Source organism: Phyllobates terribilis, unplaced genomic scaffold (assembly GCF_046119375.1).
Source record: "Phyllobates terribilis strain yellow unplaced genomic scaffold, ASM4611937v1 Scaffold_5__5_contigs__length_657084704, whole genome shotgun sequence".
Lineage (NCBI taxonomy): Eukaryota > Metazoa > Chordata > Amphibia > Anura > Dendrobatidae > Phyllobates > Phyllobates terribilis.
The window spans coordinates 398,277,843-398,302,506 of record NW_027362765.1 but is presented as its reverse complement, the minus strand read 5'-3'; the positions used below and the strand labels follow the sequence as shown (position 1 = coordinate 398,302,506).

Here is a 24,664-nt window from a genome sequence, read left to right as displayed (position 1 = left end):
TTAATATCAGCCCCACAGCTGTCTGCCTAGCATTTGCTAGCTATTAAAATAGGGGGGACCCCACGTCACTTTTTTGGGGGGGGTCCCCCATTTTAATAGCTACTAAAGGCTAGGTATTCAGCTGGGGGCTGATATTAGTAGCCTGGGAAGCTCCATGGGTATTACCCCCTTCCCAGGTTTCAAACATCTGCCCCAGCCGTCTGCTTAACCTCCGCTAGAGACTATAATTACGGGGAACTTCACGCCAATTTTTTTTTTAATAAATCCTTTATTTTAACACTAAATGACAAGTACAGTAATCAACACTGTCACTGTACTTCTTATATACAGTGCTGGCCAAAAGTATTGGCACCCCTGCAATTCTGTCAGATAATATTCAGTTTCTTCCTGAAAATGATTGCAATCACAAATTCTTTGGTATTATTCTCATTTAATTTGTCAATGAAAAAAACACAAAAAGAATTGTCCTAAAGCCAAATTGGATATAATTCCACACCAAACCTAAAAAAGGGGGTGGACAAAAGTATTGGCACCCTTTGAAAAATCATGTGATGCTTCTCTAATTCGTGTAATTAACAGCACCTGTAACTTACCTGTGGCACCTAACAGGTGTTGGCAATAACTAAATCACACTTGCAGCCAGTTAACATTGATTAAAGTTGACTCAACCTCTGTCCTGTGTCCTTGTGTGTACCACATTGAGCATGGAGAAAAGAAAGAAGACGAAAGAACTGTCTGAGGACTTGAGAAACCAAATTGTGAGGAAGCATGAGCAATCTCAAGGCTACAAGTCCATATCCAAAGACCTGAATGTTCCTGTGTCTTCCGTGCGCAGTGTCATCAAGAAGTTTAAAGCCCATGGCTCTGTGGCTAACCTCCCTAGATGTGGACGGAAAAGAAAAATTGACGAGAGATTTCAACGCAAGATTGTGCGGATGGTGGATAAAGAACCTCGACTAACATCCAAACAAGTTCAAGCTGCCCTGCAGTCCGAGGGTACAACAGTGTCAACCCGTACTATCCGTCGACGTCTGAATGAAAAGGGACTGTATGGTAGGATACCCAGGAAGACCCCACTTCTTACCCCGAGACATAAAAAAGCCAGGCTGGAGTTTGCCAAAACTTACCTGAGAAAGCCTAAAACGTTTTGGAAGAATGTTCTCTGGTCAGATGAGACAAAAGTAGAGCTTTTTGGGAAAAAGCATCAACATAGAGTGTACAGGAAAAAAAAAGAGGCATTCAAAGAAAAGAACACGGTCCCTACAGTCAAACATGGCGGAGGTTCCCTGATGTTTTGGGGTTGCTTTGCTGCCTCTGGCACTGGACTGCTTAACCGTGTGCATGACATTATGAAGTCTGAAGACTACCAACAAATTTTGCAGCATAATGTAGGGCCCAGTGTGAGAAAGCTGGGTTTCCCTCAGAGGTCATGGGTCTTCCAGCAGGACAATGACCCAAAACACACTTCCAAATGCACTATAAAATGGTTTTAGAGAAAGCACTGGAGACTTCTAAGGTGGCCAGCAATGAGTCCAGACCTGAATCCCATAGAACACCTGTGGAGAGATCTCAAAATGGCAGTTTGGAGAAGGCAGCCTTCAAATATCAGGGACCTGGAGCAGTTTGCCAAAGAAGAATGGTCTACAATTCCAGCAGAGCATTGTAAGAAACTCATTGATGGTTACCGGAAGCAGTTGTTCGCAGTTATTTTGGCTAAAGGTTGTGCAACCAAGTATTAGGCTGAGGGTGCCAATACTTTTGTCCGGCCCTTTTTTGGAGTTTTGTGTGAAATGATCAATGATTTGATTTTTGCTTCATTCTCTTTTGTGTTTTTTCCTTGCAAGCAAATTAAATGGAGATAATAAGACCAAAGAATTTGTGATTGCAATCATTTTCAGGAAGAAACTGAGTATTATCTGACAGAATTGCAGGGGTGCCAATACTTTTGGCCAGCACTGTATGTGACTGACATGTTTCTATCTATTTAATCTATGTGTGATGCTCTATCTTTCTGTTCTAAATTGTCGGGTACCGCTGCTGAATTGCCGGCCGGCTTTTTTAAAGAGACGGTGCACGAAAACACTATTATTTTTTTAAATAAATCCTTTACACTAAATGACAAGTACAGTAAACAACACTGTCACTGTACTTATTATATATGTGACTGACATGTTTCTATCTTTCTAATCTATGTGTGAAGCTCTATTCTTTCTATTCTAAATTGTCGGGTACCGCTGCTGAATTGCCGGCCGGCTTTTTTAAAGAGACGGTGCATGAAAACACTATTATTTTTTTAAATAAATCCTTTACACTAATTGACAAGTACAGTAAGCAACACTGTCACTGTACTTCTTATATATGTGGCTGACATGTTTCTATCTATCTAATCTATGTGTGAAGCTCTATCTTTCTCTTCTAAATTGTCGGGTACCGGTGTATGCCGCTGCTGAATTGCCGGCTTTTCATGTTTCACTGTGAGCACTGTTCCCATCGATTTGGGCAACCACCTCCCCCAATACATTCTACATTATTGTTAGTTGTTTTCCTTCATGTAGAATTAACCTACAAGGAAAGAAAGGGTTTATTTTCATTCCGATATTTGTGTCCCATTGACTTCCATTGGTTTCCGGTATCGGAATCGGCGATATCCGATACTTTTTGAGTATCGGCCCGATCCAATCCGATCCGATATTTCCTGATATCGGAAGGTATCGCTCAACACTACTCTTTAGTAGAGATGAGCGACCCCAACGGAGAAAGAGAGAGACCAAAGTTCGGGTCCCAATATACTTCTATGGGGTTTGGGTTCTGGTTAAAGTTTGGGTACCCGAACCGAACTTCGGACTAAAGTTTGGTCGAACTTGACGAACCCGAACTTCCACGGGTCCACTCATCCCTAGTCTTTAGTTTTTCTTCTGTGAATGTTAAGAATTTTCTAACCAATGAAGAAAGCTGTATTGTTAGTGATGACGAGTAGAGATGAGCGTTGTTCTACTCGAACTGTTCGCCAATCTCAAATTCGAGCTGTTTTGGGCGGTGTTCGAGCCGATCGGCGAACACGAACAATTTGAGAAAAATTCGGCTGTTCGAGGTTATGTTCGATAACTGTTCGTGCACCAAAATCATAACTGGATTTTTTCTCAGTAATGATGAAAATTAATGTTAATACGCAGTTTGAGTGTACAGCGGGGCGGGGGGAGGGGCAGGGGATGGATCTCTGCAGGAACAATGAAGATCTCCATTTTTTTTTCTCTTTCCCGCATTTGCAGTGGGGAGGTGCAATCTGTCAGCCTATCAGCAGCGCACACACGGAGCGAAGTGCTTTTTTTCACACAAGCAAGGGCATGTGTGATTGGCAGTGTATGTCACATGTCCTTGCCCTATAAGACCAAGCCATTTTCCCCGTCGCCACCATTTTCTCACTGCTGCAGCTGCGTGTTAGACGGCACCGCTGTTGCTGTGTGCGCTATACCTTGTTAATTTCAAGCCAATTTTCGCACAAATATACAGATAGCTTGGGAGTAGGGAATAGTTGTGATTGCAGTCCTTTTAAGGACTAGGTTACAGCATTTCCTACGACTTTTATCAGGCAGGTCTGTGCTCTTAAATAGATAGATTGTGGGAGTAAAGACTAATTGTAATTGGAGTCCTTTTCAGGACTAGGTTACATCAGTTCCTATCAGTTTTTGCCAGGCAGGTCTGTGCCAGTGCTGTGCAAGTTTTTTTCACAGCATTTGGCTGAATCTAGCAAAGCTAATCCTTTTTGGCCTATTGCAGAGTGTGTTAGTCAGTGGAGTAGCCTATCTGTGTTGCAAGATATACCACCTGTGTATAGAATACCAATTTTTTTACTGCACCTAGTGAAGTAAAATCTTTTGGGCATAGCATCATTCTATTAGTCCATCTATACTGACCTCCATCAGGTTGCAAACTGAATATAATTTTTTTCTGCATCTAGCTCTGAAAAAATATTTGGGCTTCTAGCAGTGTGTGGGACTTGGTCTATTAGTCCATCTATACTGACCTCCATCAGGTTGCAAATTAAAAATAATTTTTTTCTTCATTTAGCTCTGAAAAAATATTTGGGCTTCTAGCAGTGTGTGGGACTTGTTCTATTAGTCCTTCTATACTGACCTCCAGCAGGTTGCAAATTGAATATAATTTTTTTCTGCATCTAGCTCTGAAAAAATATTTGGGCTTCTAGCGGTGTGTGGGACTTGGTCTATTAGTCCATCTATACTGACCTCCATCAGGTTGCAAATTAAAAATAATTTTTTTCTGCATCTAGCTCTGAAAAAATATTTGGGCTTCTAGCAGTGTGTGGGACTTGGTCTATTAGTCCATCTATACTGACCTCCATCAGGTTGCAAATTAAAAATAATTTTTTTCTTCATTTATCTCTGAAAAAATATTTGGGCTTCTAGCAGCGTGTGGGACTTGTTCTATTAGTCCATCTATACTGACCTCCATCAGGTTGCAAATTAAAAATATTTTTTTTCTGCATCTAGCTCTGAAAAAATATTTGGGCTTCTAGCAGTGTGTGGGACTTGGTCTATTAGTCCATCTATACTGACCTCCATCAGGTTGCAAATTAAAAATAATTTTTTTCTGCATCTAGCTCTGAAAAAATATTTGGGCTTCTAGCAGTGTGTGGGACTTGGTCTATTAGTCCATCTATACTGACCTCCATCAGGTTGCAAATTGAATAAAAAAAATTTCTGCATCTAGCTCTGAAAAAATATTTGGGCTTCTAGCGGTGTGTGGGACTTGGTCTATTAGTCCATCTATACTGACCTCCATCAGGTTGCAAATTAAAAATAATTTTTTTCTGCATCTAGCTCTGAAAAAATATTTGGGCATCTAGCAGTGTGTGGGACTTGGTCTATTAGTCCATCTATACTGACCTCCATCAGGTTGCAAATTAAAAATAATTTTTTTCTTCATTTAGCTCTGAAAAAATATTTGGGCTTCTAGCAGTGTGTGGGACTTGTTCTATTAGTCCTTCTATACTGACCTCCAGCAGGTTGCAAATTGAATATAATTTTTTTCTGCATCTAGCTCTGAAAAAATATTTGGGCTTCTAGCGGTGTGTGGGACTTGGTCTATTAGTCCATCTATACTGACCTCCATCAGGTTGCAAATTAAAAATAATTTTTTTCTGCATCTTGCTCTGAAAAAATATTTGGGCTTCTAGCAGTGTGTGGGACTTGGTCTATTAGTCCATCTATACTGACCTCCATCAGGTTGCAAATTAAAAATAATTTTTTTCTTCATTTATCTCTGAAAAAATATTTGGGCTTCTAGCAGCGTGTGGGACTTGTTCTATTAGTCCATCTATACTGACCTCCATCAGGTTGCAAATTAAAAATAATTTTTTTCTGCATCTAGCTCTGAAAAAATATTTGGGCTTCTAGCAGTGTGTGGGACTTGGTCTATTAGTCCATCTATACTGACCTCCATCAGGTTGCAAATTAAAAATAATTTTTTTCTGCATCTAGCTCTGAAAAAATATTTGGGCTTCTAGCAGTGTGTGGGACTTGGTCTATTAGTCCATCTATACTGACCTCCATCAGGTTGCAAATTGAATAAAAAAAATTTCTGCATCTAGCTCTGAAAAAATATTTGGGCTTCTAGCGGTGTGTGGGACTTGGTCTATTTGTCCTTCTATACTGACCTCCAGCAGGTTGCAAATTGAATATAATTTTTTTCTGCATCTAGCTCTGAAAAAATATTTGGGCTTCTAGCGGTGTGTGGGACTTGGTCTATTAGTCCATCTATACTGACCTCCATCAGGTTGCAAATTAAAAATAATTTTTTTCTGCATCGAGCTCTGAAAAAATATTTGGGCTTCTAGCAGTGTGTGGGACTTGGTCTATTAGTCCATCTATACTGACCTCCATCAGGTTGCAAATTAAAAATAATTTTTTTCTTCATTTATCTCTGAAAAAATATTTGGGCTTCTAGCAGCGTGTGGGACTTGTTCTATTAGTCCATCTATACTGACCTCCATCAGGTTGCAAATTAAAAATAATTTTTTTCTGCATCTAGCTCTGAAAAAATATTTGGGCTTCTAGCAGTGTGTGGGACTTGGTCTATTAGTCCATCTATACTGACCTCCATCAGGTTGCAAATTAAAAATAATTTTTTTCTGCATCTAGCTCTGAAAAAATACTTGGGCTTCTAGCAGTGTGTGGGACTTGGTCTATTAGTCCATCTATACTGACCTCCATCAGGTTGCAAATTAAAAATAATTTTTTTCTGCATCTAGCTCTGAAAAAATATTTGGGCTTCTAGCAGTGTGTGGGACTTGGTCTATTAGTCCATCTATACTGACCTCCATCAGGTTGCAAATTGAATAAAAAAATTTTCTGCATCTAGCTCTGAAAAAATATTTGGGCTTCTAGCGGTGTGTGGGACTTGGTCTATTAGTCCATCTATACTGACCTCCATCAGGTTGCAAATTAAAAATAATTTTTTTCTGCATCTAACCCAGCCAATAGTTTTGGCCTAATACCACAGTTTGGCCACTCAGCTCTGCTCGGTTACCATCCATTGTTTTTTTGTGCAAACAACTCCAGAGTTGTGAATTAGTTAACCACCAAAATGAGTGGAAAAAGGCCTGCTGCTGGTGGAAAGGGGAATAGGCGTGTTGGGAAGGGGAAAAAAGGTTGTGTCCGTGGGGTAGGTGCAGAAGAAAAACCATCTTCCAGCCAAACTAAAATGTCTACTTCTTTTAGCGGACAATGTGATAAGATCCCTTTCTTACGGCCACGCCAATCGCTACAAATTCCAGATGAGGCACAAAAACAGCAGGTGCTTCAACGGATATCAAGTGCTCCTTTAAGTGGGCTCTCCTCCACATCAACTTCAACATCACAAATACTCCAGTCCTCAAAGGTGTCACCCAAATCGCACTTGCTTCCTCACAGCTCCCAAATCTCCAGCTGCCCGTCTGAGTATGAGGTAGAACAGATGGTTGAGTCTGCAGAGCTGTTTACTCATACTATAGCCTGGGAATCAGAGGTCGACTCCAGCGCTTCTGTGAATCCAGACGAGGAAATGATCTGCACTGATGCCCAGAATCTTTATGAGTCGGATCCAGGACCAGACGCAGAAGGTTCTGACCATAATGTAGACCCTCATTCCCAAACTGTAACTCCTGTTGGTGGAGACAATGAGGAAGACGATGATAAGACTCAAATACCTGATTGGAGCGACAACTTTAGTTTTTTGTCAGGGCAGGAACAGGTTGGCTCTGAGGACGACGGGTGTGATAACGCACAGGGTGATGATGATGAGGTCGGAGATCCCACTTACTGTCAACCCACAGTCAGCCAAGAGATGAGGTCAGCAGAGGAGGTGGAGGAAGATGCTAGTGACGACGAGGTCAGGTTGCGCCTTCCTGGACAGAGACGTAGTACTGGAAGCACGTCAAAAACTGCATCCTCAAACACAACTCTGCCTCTCACCACAAGTCGTGGTGGCTCTTCAGGTCGCATGGGTGCTAAGCCTTGCATAGCCTGGGCATTTTTTCAGATCGATAAAGATGACCCAACTCGTGTTATCTGTAACATTTGTCAGCAAAAGCTAAGTAGAGGCCAAAAAATACATAGTTTGAGTACTTCATGCATGAACCGGCACATGGACATGAAGCATAAGTTGCAGTGGGAAGCTCAGTGTGCTACAATGCGGTCTAGCCGGCCGGGCCAACCACTGTCTGCCATATCTTGTGCATCCGCGGCCTCTTCATCCTCTGTGACTGGGGGGACAGCAGTCACACCTGTTTTGGGGCGCAGACCTGCCACCTCTTTACCCCCAACAGCCAGCGTGATTGGCAGGTCATCATTTTCTTTGGAGGTGGTAACACCAGCTGGTCTTGAGCGCTGTCCGACATCGATAGCACCACCTTTGGATCAAGGCAACCTAACATGTCCGCCTGCATCTTCCTCACAGACCGTCAGTTTGCCGGGGACACCCTTATCAACCCCGTCTAAGCACAATAGCCAGCCCTCGGTCCCTCAGATGTGGACAAGTAAAAGACCATTTCCTCCTAGCCATGAGAAAGCTAAGAGGTTGAATTTCACCATCTGCAAGCTCTTGGCTACAGAAATGCTGCCTTTCCGCCTGGTGGACACAGAGGATTTTCGAGACCTTATGTCCGTCGCAGTGCCCCAGTACCAGATGCCCAGTCGGCACTACTTCTCAAAGAAAGGTGTGCCTGCGCTCCACCAGCATGTCGCACACAACATCACCGCTTCTTTGAGAAACTCTGTGTGTGACAGGGTGCATTTCACCACAGACACTTGGACGAGTAGGCATGGACAGGGGCGTTACATGTCGCTGACTGGGCACTGGGTAACTATGGTGACAGCAGGACAAGGGGCTGCTGTCCAAGTCTTGCCGTCCCTACGAGTTGTGCGTCAATCCTCTTTATGTCATTTTTCCTCCACTGCTTCTGCCTCCTCAACCTCCTCTCGGTCTTCCACCTGCACCCAAAGCCTGTCTGGTCATGCCACAAGCTTTCTAACTGCGCAGAAGGGATCCTGCACACCTCCTTACTATGCTGGCAGTAGGGCTCAACGTCATCAGGCGGTTTTTACATTGAAATGTCTGGGAAATGTGAGTCACACAGCTGAGGAGTTGTGGTCAGCTCTGGAGAACCAATTTCATGAATGGTTGTCTCCACTGGACCTGAAACCAGGGAAGGCCGTGTGCGACAATGCTGCAAACCTGGGTGCGGCCCTTCGCCGGGGCAATGTCACACACGTGCCTTGTATGGCTCACGTGTTGAACCTGGTTGTCCAGCAATTTTTAGCCCACTATCCCAGACTAGATGGCCTTCTGCAGAGGGCACGGTCGCTGTGTGCTCACTTCCGCCGTTCGCATCCCGCAGCTCAGCGACTTACATCTCTACAGAAGTCGTTGGGCCTGCCACTTCACCGGCTAAAATGCGATGTGCCTACCCGGTGGAATTCAACTCTGCACATGTTGCAGCGACTGTGGCAGCACCGACAAGCCCTGGTGCAATACGTTCTGACGTATAGCCTGGGCCAACGAGATTCAGAGGTGGGGAAATCACGCTGGAGGAGTGGTCTCAGATCAGGGACCTATGCACCCTTCTGCACAGTTTTGAAATGGCGACGAAGATGTTTAGTGCTGACGATGCCATTATCAGCATGACTATTCCGGTGATTTACATGCTGGAGCACATGTTAAACAGAATTCGGAGTCAGGTGGTGGCACAAGAGGAGGTGGAGGAAGTACAGGAGGAGGAGTTGTATGCGGAAGGGCTAACATCTGCAAGGTCCAGACGGTCGGCAGCAACAAGGTGGCAGGCATGTGAGGGTGGGGGAGATGATTTTACCAGGGCGCATGGTAGCAGCCAAACTAGTGAGGAAGGTGCAGGAGCCCAGGAAGAAGTGGAGGACGAACTGATGGAAGACTCATCAGATGAGGGAGACCTTGATCACATTTCTGTTGTGCGAGGTTGGGGGGAGAGGACAGAGGAAGGAAGCATGATTGCTACCTCGCCACCAACACAACAGGGACTTGGTGCTCCTGGATGCGCAACACACATGAGTGCCTTCTTGCTGCACTACCTGCAACATGACCCTCGAATTGTGAGAATTAGAAATAATCCTGACTACTGGGTTGCCACACTGTTAGATCCCCGGTACAAAAGTAAATTTGCAGAAATTATTCCTGCCATAGAAAGGGATGCACGCATGCAGGAGTATCAGCAGAGACTGTTGCAGAATCTTACATGTGCTTTTCCACAAAATACCAGTGGTGCACGTAGTGAATCTCACAGTTCCAACTTGCCAACCGTGGGACCGTCAAGTGTTCAGCACTCAAACCGTAACAGAACCACAGTATCTGCTGGTAACATCAATTTTGCGGAATCATTTCACCACTTTTTTAGCCCATCCTTTGCAAGGCCACAGGAGACAAGAAGTCTGACACATAGTCAACGCCTAGAGACGATGGTACAGGAGTATCTCCAAGTAAACATTGAAGCCACGACTGTGTCACTGGACCCTTGCTCTTTTTGGGCTTCCAATCTGGATAAATGGCCGGAGCTAGCCACTTACGCCTTGGAGATCTTGTCATGCCCCGCAGCCAGCGTTCTGTCTGAACGTGTGTTCAGCGCTGCTGGTGGTGTGCTGACAGATAAGCGCACGCGGCTCTCCACTGATAATGTAGACAGACTCACGTTCATAAAGATGAACAAATCATGGATCCGAAACGACTTTTCTACCCCTGTGTCATCCTGGGGAGAGTAAAAGCTTGATGATTGGTTAAAATCACCCTACCAACCGTTTTAAGCTTTCAAATTACTAATCATGTTTATCTGTATCTTGACTGGAAAATAATTTGGGCTTTGTAGCAGTGTGCAGCACTGATCCTATTAGGCCATCTATAATAAGCTTCACCAGATTTAAAATTAAAAATAATTTTTAGCTGCATCTAGCCCGGAAAATAATTTTGGGGCTCCGAGATGCGCAAGACACATAAGTGCCTTCTTGCTGCACTACCTGCAGCATGACCCTCATATTGTCAGAATTCGAAGTAATCATGACTACTGGGTTGCCACACTCTTAGATCCCCCAAACTTTTCGATCAACCTTTTCATTTTAATAAAGACCAAAAAAATGGTCATTTTTGAAATTATAAGCATTAGCAGGTTGTTAGAAACTGAAATCAAACAGTTTTCAACTCAAAACTTTATTCTAGGTGATGTTACATTTTCACATAGGACCCCTTGTTCGAAAGGAGCTTCTGAACTCTCTCGTCCATTGAATTTGTCAGGTTTTGGATGGTTTCTGCTTCAATTGTTTTGCATGAGGACAGAATACCCTCCCAGAGCTGTTGCTTAGATGTGAACTGCCTCCCGCCATCATAGACACTCCTTTTAATGATGCTCCAAAGGTTCTGAATGGGGTAGAGGTCAGGGGAGCATGGGGGTCACACCATAAGTTTGTCCCCTTTTATGCCCATATCAGCCAGAGATGCAGATGTTTTATGTGCAGCATGAGATGGTGCATTATCATGCAGAAAAATGATCTTGCTGTGAAATACACGGTTCTTCTTCTTGAACCATGGCAGGAAGTGCTGTTTGAGAAAATCCACATACATTATGGAGTTCATCTTTAGCGCCTTCAGGGATCCTAAAGGGGCCGACAATCTCTCTCCCCATGATTCCAGCCCAAAACATTACTCCACCTCCTCCTTGTTGGCGCTGTAGCCGTGTTTGCGTGGGGTGTCCATCAACCAGCCATCCTCCACTCCATTCATCTGGACCATCGAGCGCTGCACGGCACTCATCCGTGAACAAAACAGTTTTGAAATCAGTCTTCATGTAATGTTTGGCCCACTGGAGCCGTTTCTGCTTGTGTGAAGTGGATAGAGGAGGTCGACAGGATGGCATATGCACAGCTGCAAACCTCTGAAGGACCCTGCATCTTGTTGTTCGGGGGACGTTGGAGGCACAAGCAGCTTCAAAAACTTGTCTGCTGCTATGACAAGGCTTTTTTGCCGCTGCTGTTTCAACCTGACGTAATTGCCTGTAGGAAAGAGTCCTCAATTTGCCCTTATCAGCACGCACACGTGTGTACTGTGAATCAGCTACATACTTCTTGATTGCCAAGACACTTCATCCTGATCATCGCACAATGTTGATTGTAGTCATGCCTTGACCTAAACACTCCACAATTTGTTGCTTCTCAGCAGCCGACACATCCTTTTTCTTTCCGATTTTGGCAGAAAATGTAGGCTGCTTAATAATGTGAGAGAGCCTTCTTAAGTAGTCTTGCCTTTCATTGGACACACCTGCCAAACTAATTAGCACAGGTGTCTGCAATTGCTTACAGTGATATAAAGAGCCCTGACACACATCACCATCAATGAGTTTAACTGACAAACAAACAAATTCTTCCCTTATCACTCCTAAACACTTTTTGCATAATAATTTGGAACGCGGTGTACATGTGCTTTTCCACAAAACACCAGTGGTTCACGTAGTGAATCTTACAGTTCTAACTTGCCAACCGTGGTCTGTATGGAATTGTTCAATAAAGGGCCCAAAATTAAGATAACATAGATGGGAGAGGTCTCTATGAATAGGAATTCCTAAGTATTTGATACCCTGTGAGGGCCAGGCAAAGGGAAAGTTGGACTGGATGGAATCCTATATGGATTTAGGGAGGGAGACATCGAGGGCCTCAGACTTCGCTGCATTGATTTTAAAATTTTACCATGTAACAAAGTGATCTATTTCAGCCATAACAGCAGGGATGGATATATGTGATTGAGTGATATATACTAGGACATCATCAGCAAATAGAGAGCACTTGTACTCGGTGCCTCCCACCTCAATCCACCTAATATTGGGGTTATGGCGAATTGATGAGAGCAGGTGCTCCGTCACTAGGATGTATAAGAGAGGGGACAGAGGACATCCCTGCCTTGTCCCATTGGTGATTGTGAAAGGTGATGAAAATGTTCTGACGCACCCCCTGGGCCTTGGGACACCCGGAGCCGGACCCTTTTTGGTGGATGCTGGTGGTTGTAGTCTTCGTGGCGGCGATCCGGTTCCGTGGCTCAGGGCGGTCAAACCAGTGGCGGAACTATTTATGTGGTTTTGATGTTTAAATGTCTGACTACGCCACCCGTGGATTGCGGTCAGAGTGAACCGCCGCTACAGGGCAGACCGCTAAGGCTGGTGTTGTGGGTGCAGCAGAGCGTAGCATAACTCCCCACGGGAGGAGTATAGCCTCAGGGCAGTGTATGCGGAGGATGGGGGTGATGGTGCAGGGCAGCAGCAGTAACGACACGGAGTCAGTGATGCAGTTCAGGGCCTTTACTCACAGTTCTTATTATCCAGACCACGTCTGCAGGTAACGGCTGCCCACGTCGTACTGTGCTCACCAGGTGAGGGGCTCAGACAACTCCCAGATAACTTTGGAGCGCTTCACAGGACCCCCTTTGTGTGTCCTTTGTCTGGCCTTTCTTACCAACACTTCTGTCCGGCTGCCTCGGGCCTCCTCTTGGTAAACTTGGCGCCAGTTTCCCTGACCCTATGTGGTGCCTTCCTAGCGGGTGGAGCAAGGGGCTGCGCCACATAAAATGTCAGAGCCTCCGGTTTCTAGCTGAGGGTCGTTTCCTGCCTCCACTAGTTCGGGGACCGGTCTCCCCCTTTGGCCTGACCCCTCCACGCAGGTGGATTCGGGCGTGCGGTGGCGACTCGCCCGTCCGCACCCCTGGGATCCCTTCATTCCTCGTTCCTGGAGCCTTCTCCGCTCCTCTTCCTTCCTTCTCCCTCTTGCAGGCCTGGGCCTCTGTTACTAGGCCCGCCTCCGGAGCAGAGCTCATGCAGAGCCCCTGCTCCCTGCCACTTCTGCTCAGACTTCTCTGCACTGAACTAAGATGGTGCCCACCTTTTATACTCCCTTCTCAATGCACCCAGGAACTGCTTCCTCCCTGCTCCTGCACTGCAGGGTTCCCCTTCCTCAGTGTTCCCTCCCCCCACTCCAGCCAGGGACAGGGACTGTCGTGCCCATCTCAGGGGCATATTGGTCGCCCTGCCCCACGGCAATGTGGTGTAATGCATGCAGGTGTCGGGTCCTGATCCACACTCCATCCTTATCTGAGAGTGAGATATCACACCTCTGGGTGAGGTGCAATACGTCTGTAGCAACCGAGCCCTCGGTGCTACAGTTCCATTTATCTTCAGCCTAGGTGACGTATTGTGATACAGGGCCGTGATTTTGGCTATAAAAGGGTCCCCTAGACCCCTACCCCAAGCTTTTTAAGAGAATCATATATGGCGTGCCAGGAGACTCTATGGAATGCTTTCTCAGCATCCAACGAGAGTATCTACTTACAAATTTTTAACTGCATCTAGCCCAGGAAATACTTTGTGCCTAGTAGCAGTGTCTGCTAGTCAGCGGATTATCCCGGCTGTTAAGCAAGCTACACCACCTGTAGTTTGGACACTTAATTTTTTCAAAGGAAATGCTTCGGGACCACGGGATACTTAGTGAAGAGCATCAGGAGGCACCCCAAGGCATAGGGGCTGGGACTGGCACTAGGATGCCTTGCGGTGGACAGCCGAGCTCGATCCTTATAAAAGCTTTTTAACTGCAGCAGCTTTAGTGGACGCTACTGGAGCTGGAATTACGCGGCTGCTGGCATGAGACTTGCCCTCCAATAGATCCTTGTAAATGGATTTAAAGTGTATTCATTTAAATTAGAGGGACAATTTAAATTAAAAAGCTTAGAGCTGCCTCCACCACAGGGGGGCTCTCTCGACCCACCAGCGGACAGGCACCAGTATTGGGAGAGGGGGGCTGGCCGTCAGGGTTCACCGCGGCTCTGGCACAAACCCGGCGACACGGAGGTGGCACGGGCAGGAGCGGACTGGCCGTCTCGGCTTCTCACTTTTTGGATTTTAGAAGGGCATGACATGCCTATATCTGTGTCTCCCCCTCCTTTTACTCCTCCACCTCTTTTCTTTTCGCATGACTATATGTACTTGTCACTTTTCCATGTGTTAGTTGTGTCTTCTGAGCAGTTTGTCAGCTTTTGGACACCTTTGAAGGTGTTTTCTATGTGTTTCTATGTGTTTTTGTTTGCCTGCCATTGGTTTTAACGGTGTTCGAAGGTGTTCGACGAACAGTTCGACGAACAGTTCGGCGAACACACGGGTGTTCGACGAACCGAACCGAACTCGAACACTACGGGGGTGGCTCAACACTAATGACGAGCGAACATGCTCACCACTACTCGGTACTCGCCCAAGCATCACGGTGCTCGACAAGCTCGGCTAGTATTTTCGGGTTGTTCGGGTGGGAGCTCGGGTCCCTGCCCTGCATGTTTGGCACTCTTTAGATAAAAATCCAGCAATTTGTAGTGAATGTGGAAAATATTGGCCTCCATTTCCATTTTGTTGCAGTCTGTCAGTGAAGCTATTCACACGAGGTCACTTTGAAGAATAGTATTAGTAAACTACAGGCCTGCAGTTTAAAACCGTGGTTCTCCGTCAGACGTATCACATATAACTGCATTCCAAATTCAGCCATTTCTGGTCTCCATTTACATTTTGTTGCAGTGTGTCAAAGAAGCTATTCACACGAGGTTGTTGTGAAGAATAGTATTAGTAAACTACAGGCCCGCTTTTTAAAACCGTGGTTCTCCTCACACGTATCACATATAACTACGTTCCAAAGTCAGACATTTCTGACCTCCAATTCCATTTTGTTGCAGTGTGTCAGCGAAGCTATTCACACGAGCTTGCTGTAAAGAATAGTATTAGTAAACTACAGGCCTGCAATTTAAAACCGTGGTTCTCCGTCTGACGTATCACACATAACTGCGTTCCAAATTCAGCCATTTCTGGCCTCAATTTCCATTTTGTTGCAGTTTGTTAGTGAAGCTATTCACACAAGGTCGCTGTGAAGAATAGTATTAGTAAAGTACAGGCCTGCTATTTAAAACCGTGATTTTTTTGTCAGACGTATCACATATAACTGCGTTCCAAATCCAGCCATTTGTACTGAATGTGGAAAATATTGTCCTTTATTTTAAATGGGCAAGGTGCATGGCAAGGGACGGGGAAGTGGACATGATGGTGATGGTGCATGTAGAGGCCAAGGCCGTGGGCAAGGTGAAATTGTGCCACAACAAACACCCACATCTTGTCGCTCGACTTTCCAGTCCCAATTATTAGGGGACCGCAGAACACCACTATTGAACACAGAGATGTGCCAAAAGGTTGTTGGTTGAATAGCAGATAATGCTTCCAGTCACTTTGCCACCACCACCATCACCCTGTCTTTCACATGGTCAAGTCTCAGTAGCCGTGAGTCTGGACCGCATATTTCTCACCCTGATCCTCCTTCCGCCCACCATGCCGAGTGCCCGGAGATAACTGATCCCACACTTGGACAGTCAGAAGAACTCTTCCCTTTTCCATTTGTAGATTCAGGCCTCTCGCCCAGCCAGCTTCAAGCGAGTCAAGAGGAGAACGTGTGTAGCAATGCCCGAATATTTGAGCAGCCACGGTCACACGAAGGCAACGGTGGGAAAGTGCAATTACTGTTGCAAGAGGTGGATGATGATGAGACACAATTGCTAGAAAGTCAGGAGGAGGACAAGGGTGTGGAAGTGGAAGACGAGGTGGTGGATGATATAGTAACTGACCCAAAATGGCAGGGGGACATGCAGAGCGAGGACAGCAGCACACAGGGGGAGGGAGGCATAGCACCACAACAGGCAGGCAGAAGCAGTGTGGTGGCCGCAGACACAAGGCGGGAAAGCGTTCCCCGTAATGCCAACATGACGGAAGTTGCCATTACAACTGTTAGGTCTTCCTGAGTCTGGTTGTTGATAACCCCAAAAAGGCCATTTGCACCACCTGCCAGGCCAGCATCAGCAGGGGTAGCAAAACTAGCAGCATGACCACCACCAGCATGATCAGGCACATGGCAGCAAATCACCTGACTAAGTGGGCCGAACCCCAGGGTCCAGAAAAAGTGTCTGCGGGTGACACCACTGCTTCTTGCACTGTTAGGCGTGCACGCCAATCCCCTGTCCATGACGCATGCGAAGATGCCTCCCGCCCTGCACCTGTCATTGCACACTCTCAACTTGCACCATTAGCAAGCACGTCCACGTCCATTTCCCAGTGCAGCGTTCAGTTGTCCCTACCCAAGTCTTTGGAACGCAAGCGCAAATACATAGCCAACACCCCAGAGGCCACACTACTAAATTCACACATTTCGCGAATGCTTGAGTTCAAAATGTTGCCTTTTAGGCTTGTGGAGACGGAACCTTTCCGAACCTAATGGCAGCGGCCGTCCCTCGGTACTCGGTCTACCACTATTTCTCCCGGTGTGCCGTCCCCGCATTACATGAGCACGTGTCCCACAACATTAGCAGTGCCCTCAACAAAGCAGTTACTGGGAAAGTCAACCTAACGACGGACACTTGGACACGTGCTTGTGGGCAGGGACGGTACATCTCTCTGACGGCACATTGGGTTAATATAGTGGATGCAGGGACCCAGTCGGACCTTTGGACGGAACACGTCCTCCCGAAATTGAGGATTGCGGACTCTGGGTCAATCAGGGTTGCGCCCCACATTCTACAGCTCCCGCACCTCCTCCTCCTCTTCAGCCTCCTTCTCCGAAATTACCATATCAGTCACAAGCTGCAAGCACTGCAACACTGCCTCGGCCAAGCGGCAACAGGCTGTGCTGAAGCTAATATGCTTAGTTGACAAATTGCACAACGCTGAAGAGTTGTGGACAGCTCTGAAAGAGCAGGCAGTTCTGAGGCTAACACCACTGACCCTACAGCCAGGCATGGTCGTGTGTGACAATTGCTGGAACATGGTGGCGGCTCTGAGGTGAACTCACAAACGTACCATGCCTGGCCAATGTGCTTAACCTCGTGGTTCAGCGGTTTCTCATATCCTACTCGGATCTGCTTGTCAAAGTACGCCGTGTGTGTGCCCATTTTAGAAAGTCAGGTACAGCTTTAGCCGCCCTTGCCGTGTTTCAGCAGCATTTGCAGCTTCTGGCTCACCGACTGGTGTGCGATGTCCCCAAGCGTTGGAACTCTACATTGCAGATGTTGGGAAGGATTTGTGAGCAGAAGAGGGCAGTTGTTAACTACCAGCATCAACAAGGCTGTCGGTATTCAGGTCAGACTCCATACATAAGATCTCAGAAGTGGACATGGATGTCAGACATCTGTACCATCCTCCAAAACTTTGAGGACTCCACCAAGATGGTGAGCGGGGATGATGCCATAATTAGCTCCACCATCCCGCTTCTTTGTCTTTTGAAATGCTCTCTGCTCACAATTAAAGAGCATGCATTTCAGGAGGAGCACGATGAGATGGAGCAAGGAACCATACAGGGTGATTCCACACAGTCCGGCCTCATCTTATCCCAACGTGGATTGGGTGACAATGAGGAAGAGGAGGAGTAAGAACAGGAGCTAGTTTCCTGCACTATAGACGGTACTATCTGCACAACTGTCATACCGTCTGTTCAGCGTGGATGGCCTGAGGACAGAGAGGAGGAGGATGAGGAGGAGAGCATGATCAGTCGTCCTCTTGGTGAGGACACGGAAGTCTTGTCTGCTAGCAGTCTGGCACACATGGCTGAGTTTATCTTACGCTGCCTTTCCCGTGACCCTTGCGTTGTCCAAATTTTGGGTAACAGTCATTACTGGTTGGTGACACTTTTAGACCCACGCTACAAGGAGAACTTTCTGTCTCTTATTTCCACGCCAGACAGGCCTAATAAAACCGGGCAGTACGAGAAGGCCCTTGTTGCAGAATTATTTTAAAAATTCCCATCTGAAAACTCTGGTGGCAGAGGTCACAGTTCGTTGGACAACCAAGGAGTACAGGCGAGAGAGACACAAGTCCAATCCAGCAGAGGCAGGGGAATACTGTTAAAGTTCTGGGACAGTTTTCTCAGATCCTTCCATTGCACAGGCTTTGAGGTGCAGGGTACTCTCACAAGGAGGGAAACGTTTCGGACGATGGCGACAGAGTACCTTGCCGACCGTATCAACGTCCTCTGTGATTCCTCTGTGCCTTATAATTATTTGGTATCCAAGCTGGACACATGGCATGAACTGGCTCTCTACTCCTTGGAGGTCCTGGCCTGCCCTGCCGCTAGCATTTTGTCAGAGCGGGTTTTTAGTGCCGCTGGTGAAATTGTGAAATTATAATCAATAGGTGCATCCGCCTGTCAACTGAAAATGCTGACAGGCTGACTCTTATAAAAATGAACAAGGGCTGGACTGGGCCAGACTTCTCAACACCACCGAATGATAGCAGCGTAGCATAAACTCAAATAAAGTGTTATTTTTTTGGGCGGTCTAACTCTATTCCCATGCACCTTTTCATGCCCAGACATGGGTATAAGCTTGCTGATTTTGTCTATTTGCTCTTGTTCTCCTCCTTCTCCTCATCATCATCCTCCACCACCATATCACCACAATATCTACCATACCATATCTACGTTTCTTGTAAGGGGCGTTGGAGTTCCTCCAAATTTTTGGCAGCCGTTGCATTCACTGCATAGGCAAACAGTATGGGAGACCCACTTCCTAATAATGGGAACATTGCTTTCAGGAGGCCCTCCGACCTCTGCGTCTATTTCAAGGGGCATTGGAGTTCCTCCAAATTTTTGGCAGCAGTTGCAGTCACTGCATACGCAAGAACAGTATTGGAGACCCGCTCCTTTCTAATGGGAACATGTCGTTATTGAGGGCCACCTCTATGTGTCTTTAAATTGGTATTGGGGTTTTTCCCAAATTTTGGCAGCTGTTGGACTCACTACATACCCCATAACTGGATAGCAGACCCTTTCCATTCTAATGGGAACATGATATTACTGTGGCCTAGCTCTATGTATCTTTTAACTGGTATTGGGTTGTATCCCAAATTTTTGGCAGCCGTTGGACTCACTGCATACCCTATAACTGTATAGCAGACCCGCTCCTTTCTTATGGGAACATGTCATACTCGTTACTGAGGCCCACCTCTATGTGTCTTTAAATTGGTATTGGGGTTTTTCCCAAATTTTGGCAGCCGTTGGACTCACTGCATACCCTATAACTGAATAGCAGACCCGCTCCTTTCTAATGGGAACATGTCATACTTGTTACTGAGGCCCACCTCTATGTGTCTTTAAATTGGTATTGGGGTTTTTCCCAAATTTTAGCAGTCGCTGGACTCACTGCATACCCTATAACTGTATAGCAGACCCGCTCCTTTCTAATGGGAACATGTCGTTACTGTGACCCACCTCTATGTGTCTTTAAATTGTTATTGGGGTTTTTCCCAAATTTAGGCAGCTCTTGCAGTCACTGCATGGGCATTACCACTATAGTAGACCCACTCCTTTATAATGGGAACATTTTTTTTCACTGAGGCCCTCCTCTATGTCTCTTCAAAGGGGTATTGGGGTGCGTCCAAATTTTTGGCAGCCCTTGCAGTCACTGCATACGCAATAATAGTATAGGAAACCCACTCTTTAATAATGGGGAAAACAAAGCATAACCGACTGCTGGCCCTTTAAGAATAGTAAGGGCCGTCTGATGGCCCTATAAAAATAGTCTTTGCGACTTTCAGAGTCCCTCCTTCATAAATGAAACAGGATGTGTCTGATCATGTCTCACACACCACATGGCAAGGTAAGGAAGGAAAATGTTAAAATGACATTTCCCGGTGAATGTGTTTTTCACCATTGAAAGCAATGCAAAAGTGCAAAAACATATCAAAAACACTACGTGTGAACATAGCCCGAGGTGTGGAGGAGTATTTTTGTTTTTGGTTATTTATTTTGCCTTATATACAAGTCATTACTCTTGAAAGGATGTTCCTTAACATTTTTCCCAGGAAAATCCATTTTGGTTTCGTTTTGGTATGTTTTATTGTGAGTCCGTAAAAGTGGTGTAATACTCTGCAACGTTGTTGACAGAAGTGACGTGGGAGTCAGAAATGCTTCCAGGAGTCTTCCCCATGCTGTTCCCATGTCATTTGAGCACTGTTCCCATCGATTTGGGCAATTTTTAGGCCCTCTGCAGACCTCCGGGGGGAGCCGCCTGAAAAATGCTCAAGTTTCCCAGACTTACATTGGGCTCATTACTCGGACCGAGCACTCGAGCATTCCAATTTGTTCGACCCGAGCAACGAGCACCCGAGCATTTTAGTGCTCGCTCATCACTATTTATTATGCATTATAGATATTGCTGTTATATTGCAAAATATTCTTATTTTTACTACAGTCCCATTTTTGACCATTAACGTCAATTCTGAATCTTCTTTGACGCAAACTACTATGGCGTCCCTTTGTGTTGATTAGATTATTAGATATTTTTTAGTATTGTGAACTTTCAAGGAAAAACATTAACCTTCATTTTTCTCCACCTTTATTGCTCTGGCTTACTCGTGTGTGTGTGTGTGTGTGTATATATACAGTGTTTACGGAAAGTATTCAGACCCCTTTAAATTTTTCACTCTTTGTTTCATTGCAGCCATTTGGTAAATTCTAAAAAGTTAATTTTTTTCTCATTAAAGTACACTCTGCACCCCATCTTGACTTAAAAAAAAACAGAAATGTAGAAATTTTTCAAATGTATTAAAAAAAAAAAACTGAAATATCACATGGTCATAAGTATTCAGACCCTTTGCTCATAAGTGAGTAGAAGCACCTTTTTGAGCTAGTACAGCCATGAGTCTTCTTGGGAATGATGAGGCAAGTTTTCCACACCTGGATTTGGGGATCCTCTGCCATTCTTCCTTGCAGATCCTCTCCAGTTCCATCAGGTTGGATGGTGAACGTTGGTGGACAGCCATTTTCAGGTCTCTCCAGAGATGCTCAATTGGCTTTAGGTCAGGGCTCTGGCTGGGCCAATCAAGAATGGTCTCAGAGTTGTTCTGAAGCCACTCCTTTGTTATTTTAGCTGTGTGCTTAGGGTCATTGTCTTGTTGGAAGGTGAACCTTCGGCCACGTCTGAGGTCCAGAGCACTCTGGAAGAGGCTTTCATCCAGGATATCTCTGCACTTGGCCGCATTCATGTTTCCTTCAATTGCAACCAGTCATCCTGTCCCTACAGCTGAAAAACACCCCCATAGCATGATGTTGCCACCACCATGTTTCACTGTTGGGATTGTATTGGGCAGGTGATGAGCAGTGCCTGGTTTTCTCCACACATACCACTTAGAATTGTCACCAAAAATTTCTATCTTCGTCTCATCAGACCAGATAATCTTATTTCTCATAGTCTGGAAGTCCTTCATGTGTTTTTGAGCAAACTCTATGCGGGCTTTCATATGTCTTGCACTGAGGAGAGGCTTCCATTGTGCCACTCTGCCATAAAGGCCCGACTGATGGAGGGCTGCAGTGATAGTTGACTTTGTGGAACTTTCTCCCATCTCCCTACTGCATCTCTGGAGCTCAGCCACAGTGATCTTGTGGTTCTTCTTTATCTCTCTCACCAAGCCTCTTCTCCCATGATTGCTCAGTTTGAAGACTTCTGGTGGTCCCAAACTTCTTCCATTTAAAGATTATGGAGTCCGCTGTGCTCTTAGGAACCTTGAATAATGCAGAAATTATTTTATAACTTTGGCCAGATCTGTGCCTTGCAACAATTCTGTCTCTGAGCTCCTTGGGCAGTTCCTTTGAGCTCATGATTCTCATTTGGTGTGACATGCACTGTGAGCTGTGAGGTCTTATATAGACAGGTGTGTGCCTTTCCAAATCAAGTCCTATCAGTTTAATTAAACACAGCTGGACTCCAATGAAGGAGTAGAACCATCTCAAGGAGGATCACAAGGAAATGGACAGCATGTGACTTAAATATGAGTGTCTGAGCAAAGGGTCTGAATACTTATGACCATGTGATATTTCAGTTTTTATTTTTTAATAAATTTGCAAAAAATTCTACATTTGTTTTTTTCCAGTCAAGATGGGGTGCAGAGTGTACTTTAACGAGAAAAAAAATGAACTTTTTAGAATTTACCAAATGACTGCAATGAAACACTGAGGCAGGTACAGGAGAGACCATGTTAAAGAGACTAAATAATAGTTAAACAACATATATATTCATCTATTGACAACTGGTCAAGTGTGGGACATCCTATGTAGAAGGATCTAGATAAGACGTAGGAAGGCAGCAGATTTCGGAGTAGTTCCTCCTGCATTACTGTGTAAGTGATGCTATGCAGGAGGGTAAATGCAGAGCAGCAGTTTGCATTATATCCGAATTCAATGCAAAACCTTATATTTTTCTCTTCCTCGTAAAGCAAGCTCTAGAACATCACAGGCCGGACTTCATCAATAACTCGCAAGAACGTGTTCAAAAACTGGAGCTTATGGCACGGCACCGAGAAAAACAGAAGCAGGACCGAAAGTCAACTCTTCAAAAGCATCCATTAATATTAATAAATGAAAAGAGAAAAATCTTCACCATCCCTCATCCCCTAAGTGGTGAGTTTAATACACATTGGTTTAGAGTCTACTGCATAAATTGTATTGCTTGAATAACATTTACACCATGGTTTCATGATCAGTTGGGATCCCAGTGATTGGACCCCCAATAATCACACTATTATTAATCCAGAGGATATGTAATCTGCAGTCTAGATACAATTTCTTTAAAGGGAATCTGTCAATACCCCCTAAGCTGTCTTTATGGGCATGCAGGTCATAGGAAGTTGAATAAAATAATTCCTTGATATCTACGAGCCAATGTCTTATTCCAGATGGATACATATTTTTATTAATATGTAAATGAGCTGTTAAGATCTATGGGTACCTGCCTCCAGAGATTGTTATTACTGAAAAAGGTCATTACCAGTATAAGATATGTAGTACTACCAAATGCAATGCACAACTGGCTTCCTTTGCCTAAAGCAAGCACATTAGTGTGAGGAAGTAGAGAGCATTATGAAATATATAGCACCTCACTAGTCTCAGTCACAGCAGGATGATGTTACCTCTGATGGTGACACCGTCAGTTTGAGTCAGTGTTATAAAGCATAGAATGGTTTGCAGGATCACAAATTACTAAGAAGGATAATTTTTGGACCAGTTTTTGATGTGACTTGATTTACTGCAATCAAATGTTTAGGAAAAATTCATTGAAGGTGGAGAATTTGAATGTCAAAAGATTTGATCATCATAGCATCTACACATTACACCTACAGGAGCTTTTATGACATCTAATTTTAAATCCAAAGGTATTAACATGAAGTTAGTTCCCCCCAATCACCATTTTCAGCTGTAGCAGCTTCCTTTCTTCTGGGTTGGCTTTTTATAATATTTTGGAAATGTCTGTAGGAATTTTTTTCCCCTTCATCCAGAAGATTTGAGGTCAGACACTGTTGTGGGAGGTGAGGGCCTGGCTCTCCATCTCATTTCTAGTTCATCACAAATATTTTCGATTGGGTTCTGCAGCCGGTCACATTCATCCACACCAATCTTTCCCAACCATGCCTTTATGGACCTTGTGTACTGGGAAGTCATAGGGAATAGAAAAATATTTATTTTCCCAAAATGTCACAGGTAATGTTCTCCTGGTATTCACCCAACCTAAACTTGCCCATCAGATGCCAGATGGAGAAGAATGAGATGTCACTGCACAGAACACATTTCCTCCAGAGTCCAGAAGTGGTGGCTTTATACCACTCCATCCAGTGCTCGGCATTATGCTTGGTGATGTACGGCTGTATGCAGCTGCTCTGCCATGAAGCTCCCCGGCGGGGGCGCAGTGTTTGTGCTGATGTTAATACCAGAGGAGGTCTGGACTCTGCAGTTATGGGGTCAGCAGAGCATTGATGACTTTTCTGCCCTCTGCTCCTCAGCACTCGGCCCTCCACTCTGTAACATTACATGGTCTCCACTTCGTGACTGAGTTGCTGCGGTTCCTTCCACTTCTCAATAATATCACTCACAGGTAATGGGGAAGATTTAGGATGGAAGAAATGTCATAAACGGGACTTGTTACCCCGGTGGCCCCAATTACAGGGCCGTGCTAGTATCAGGGAGCTTTTTATGGCGAGGGTCCGGATTGTAGTCTTAATAATATTACAGAGATGGATACAATGATGGATAGATATGTAGATAATGGAAAATTT

The 24,664-nt window shown here is 45.2% G+C and overlaps 1 protein-coding gene across 1 annotated transcript in view; it reads left to right on the top strand.

Moving 5' to 3' along the window:
• The window catches only part of CUNH10orf90 (chromosome unknown C10orf90 homolog), a 320,876-nt gene that overhangs the window by 188,484 nt on the left and 107,728 nt on the right, over positions 1 to 24,664 (top strand). Inside the window, exon 6 of the mRNA XM_073681344.1 lies at positions 22,832 to 23,015. Within this exon, the coding sequence (XP_073537445.1) occupies positions 22,832 to 23,015 (184 nt within the window). The remainder of the gene's footprint in view (positions 1 to 22,831; positions 23,016 to 24,664) is intronic.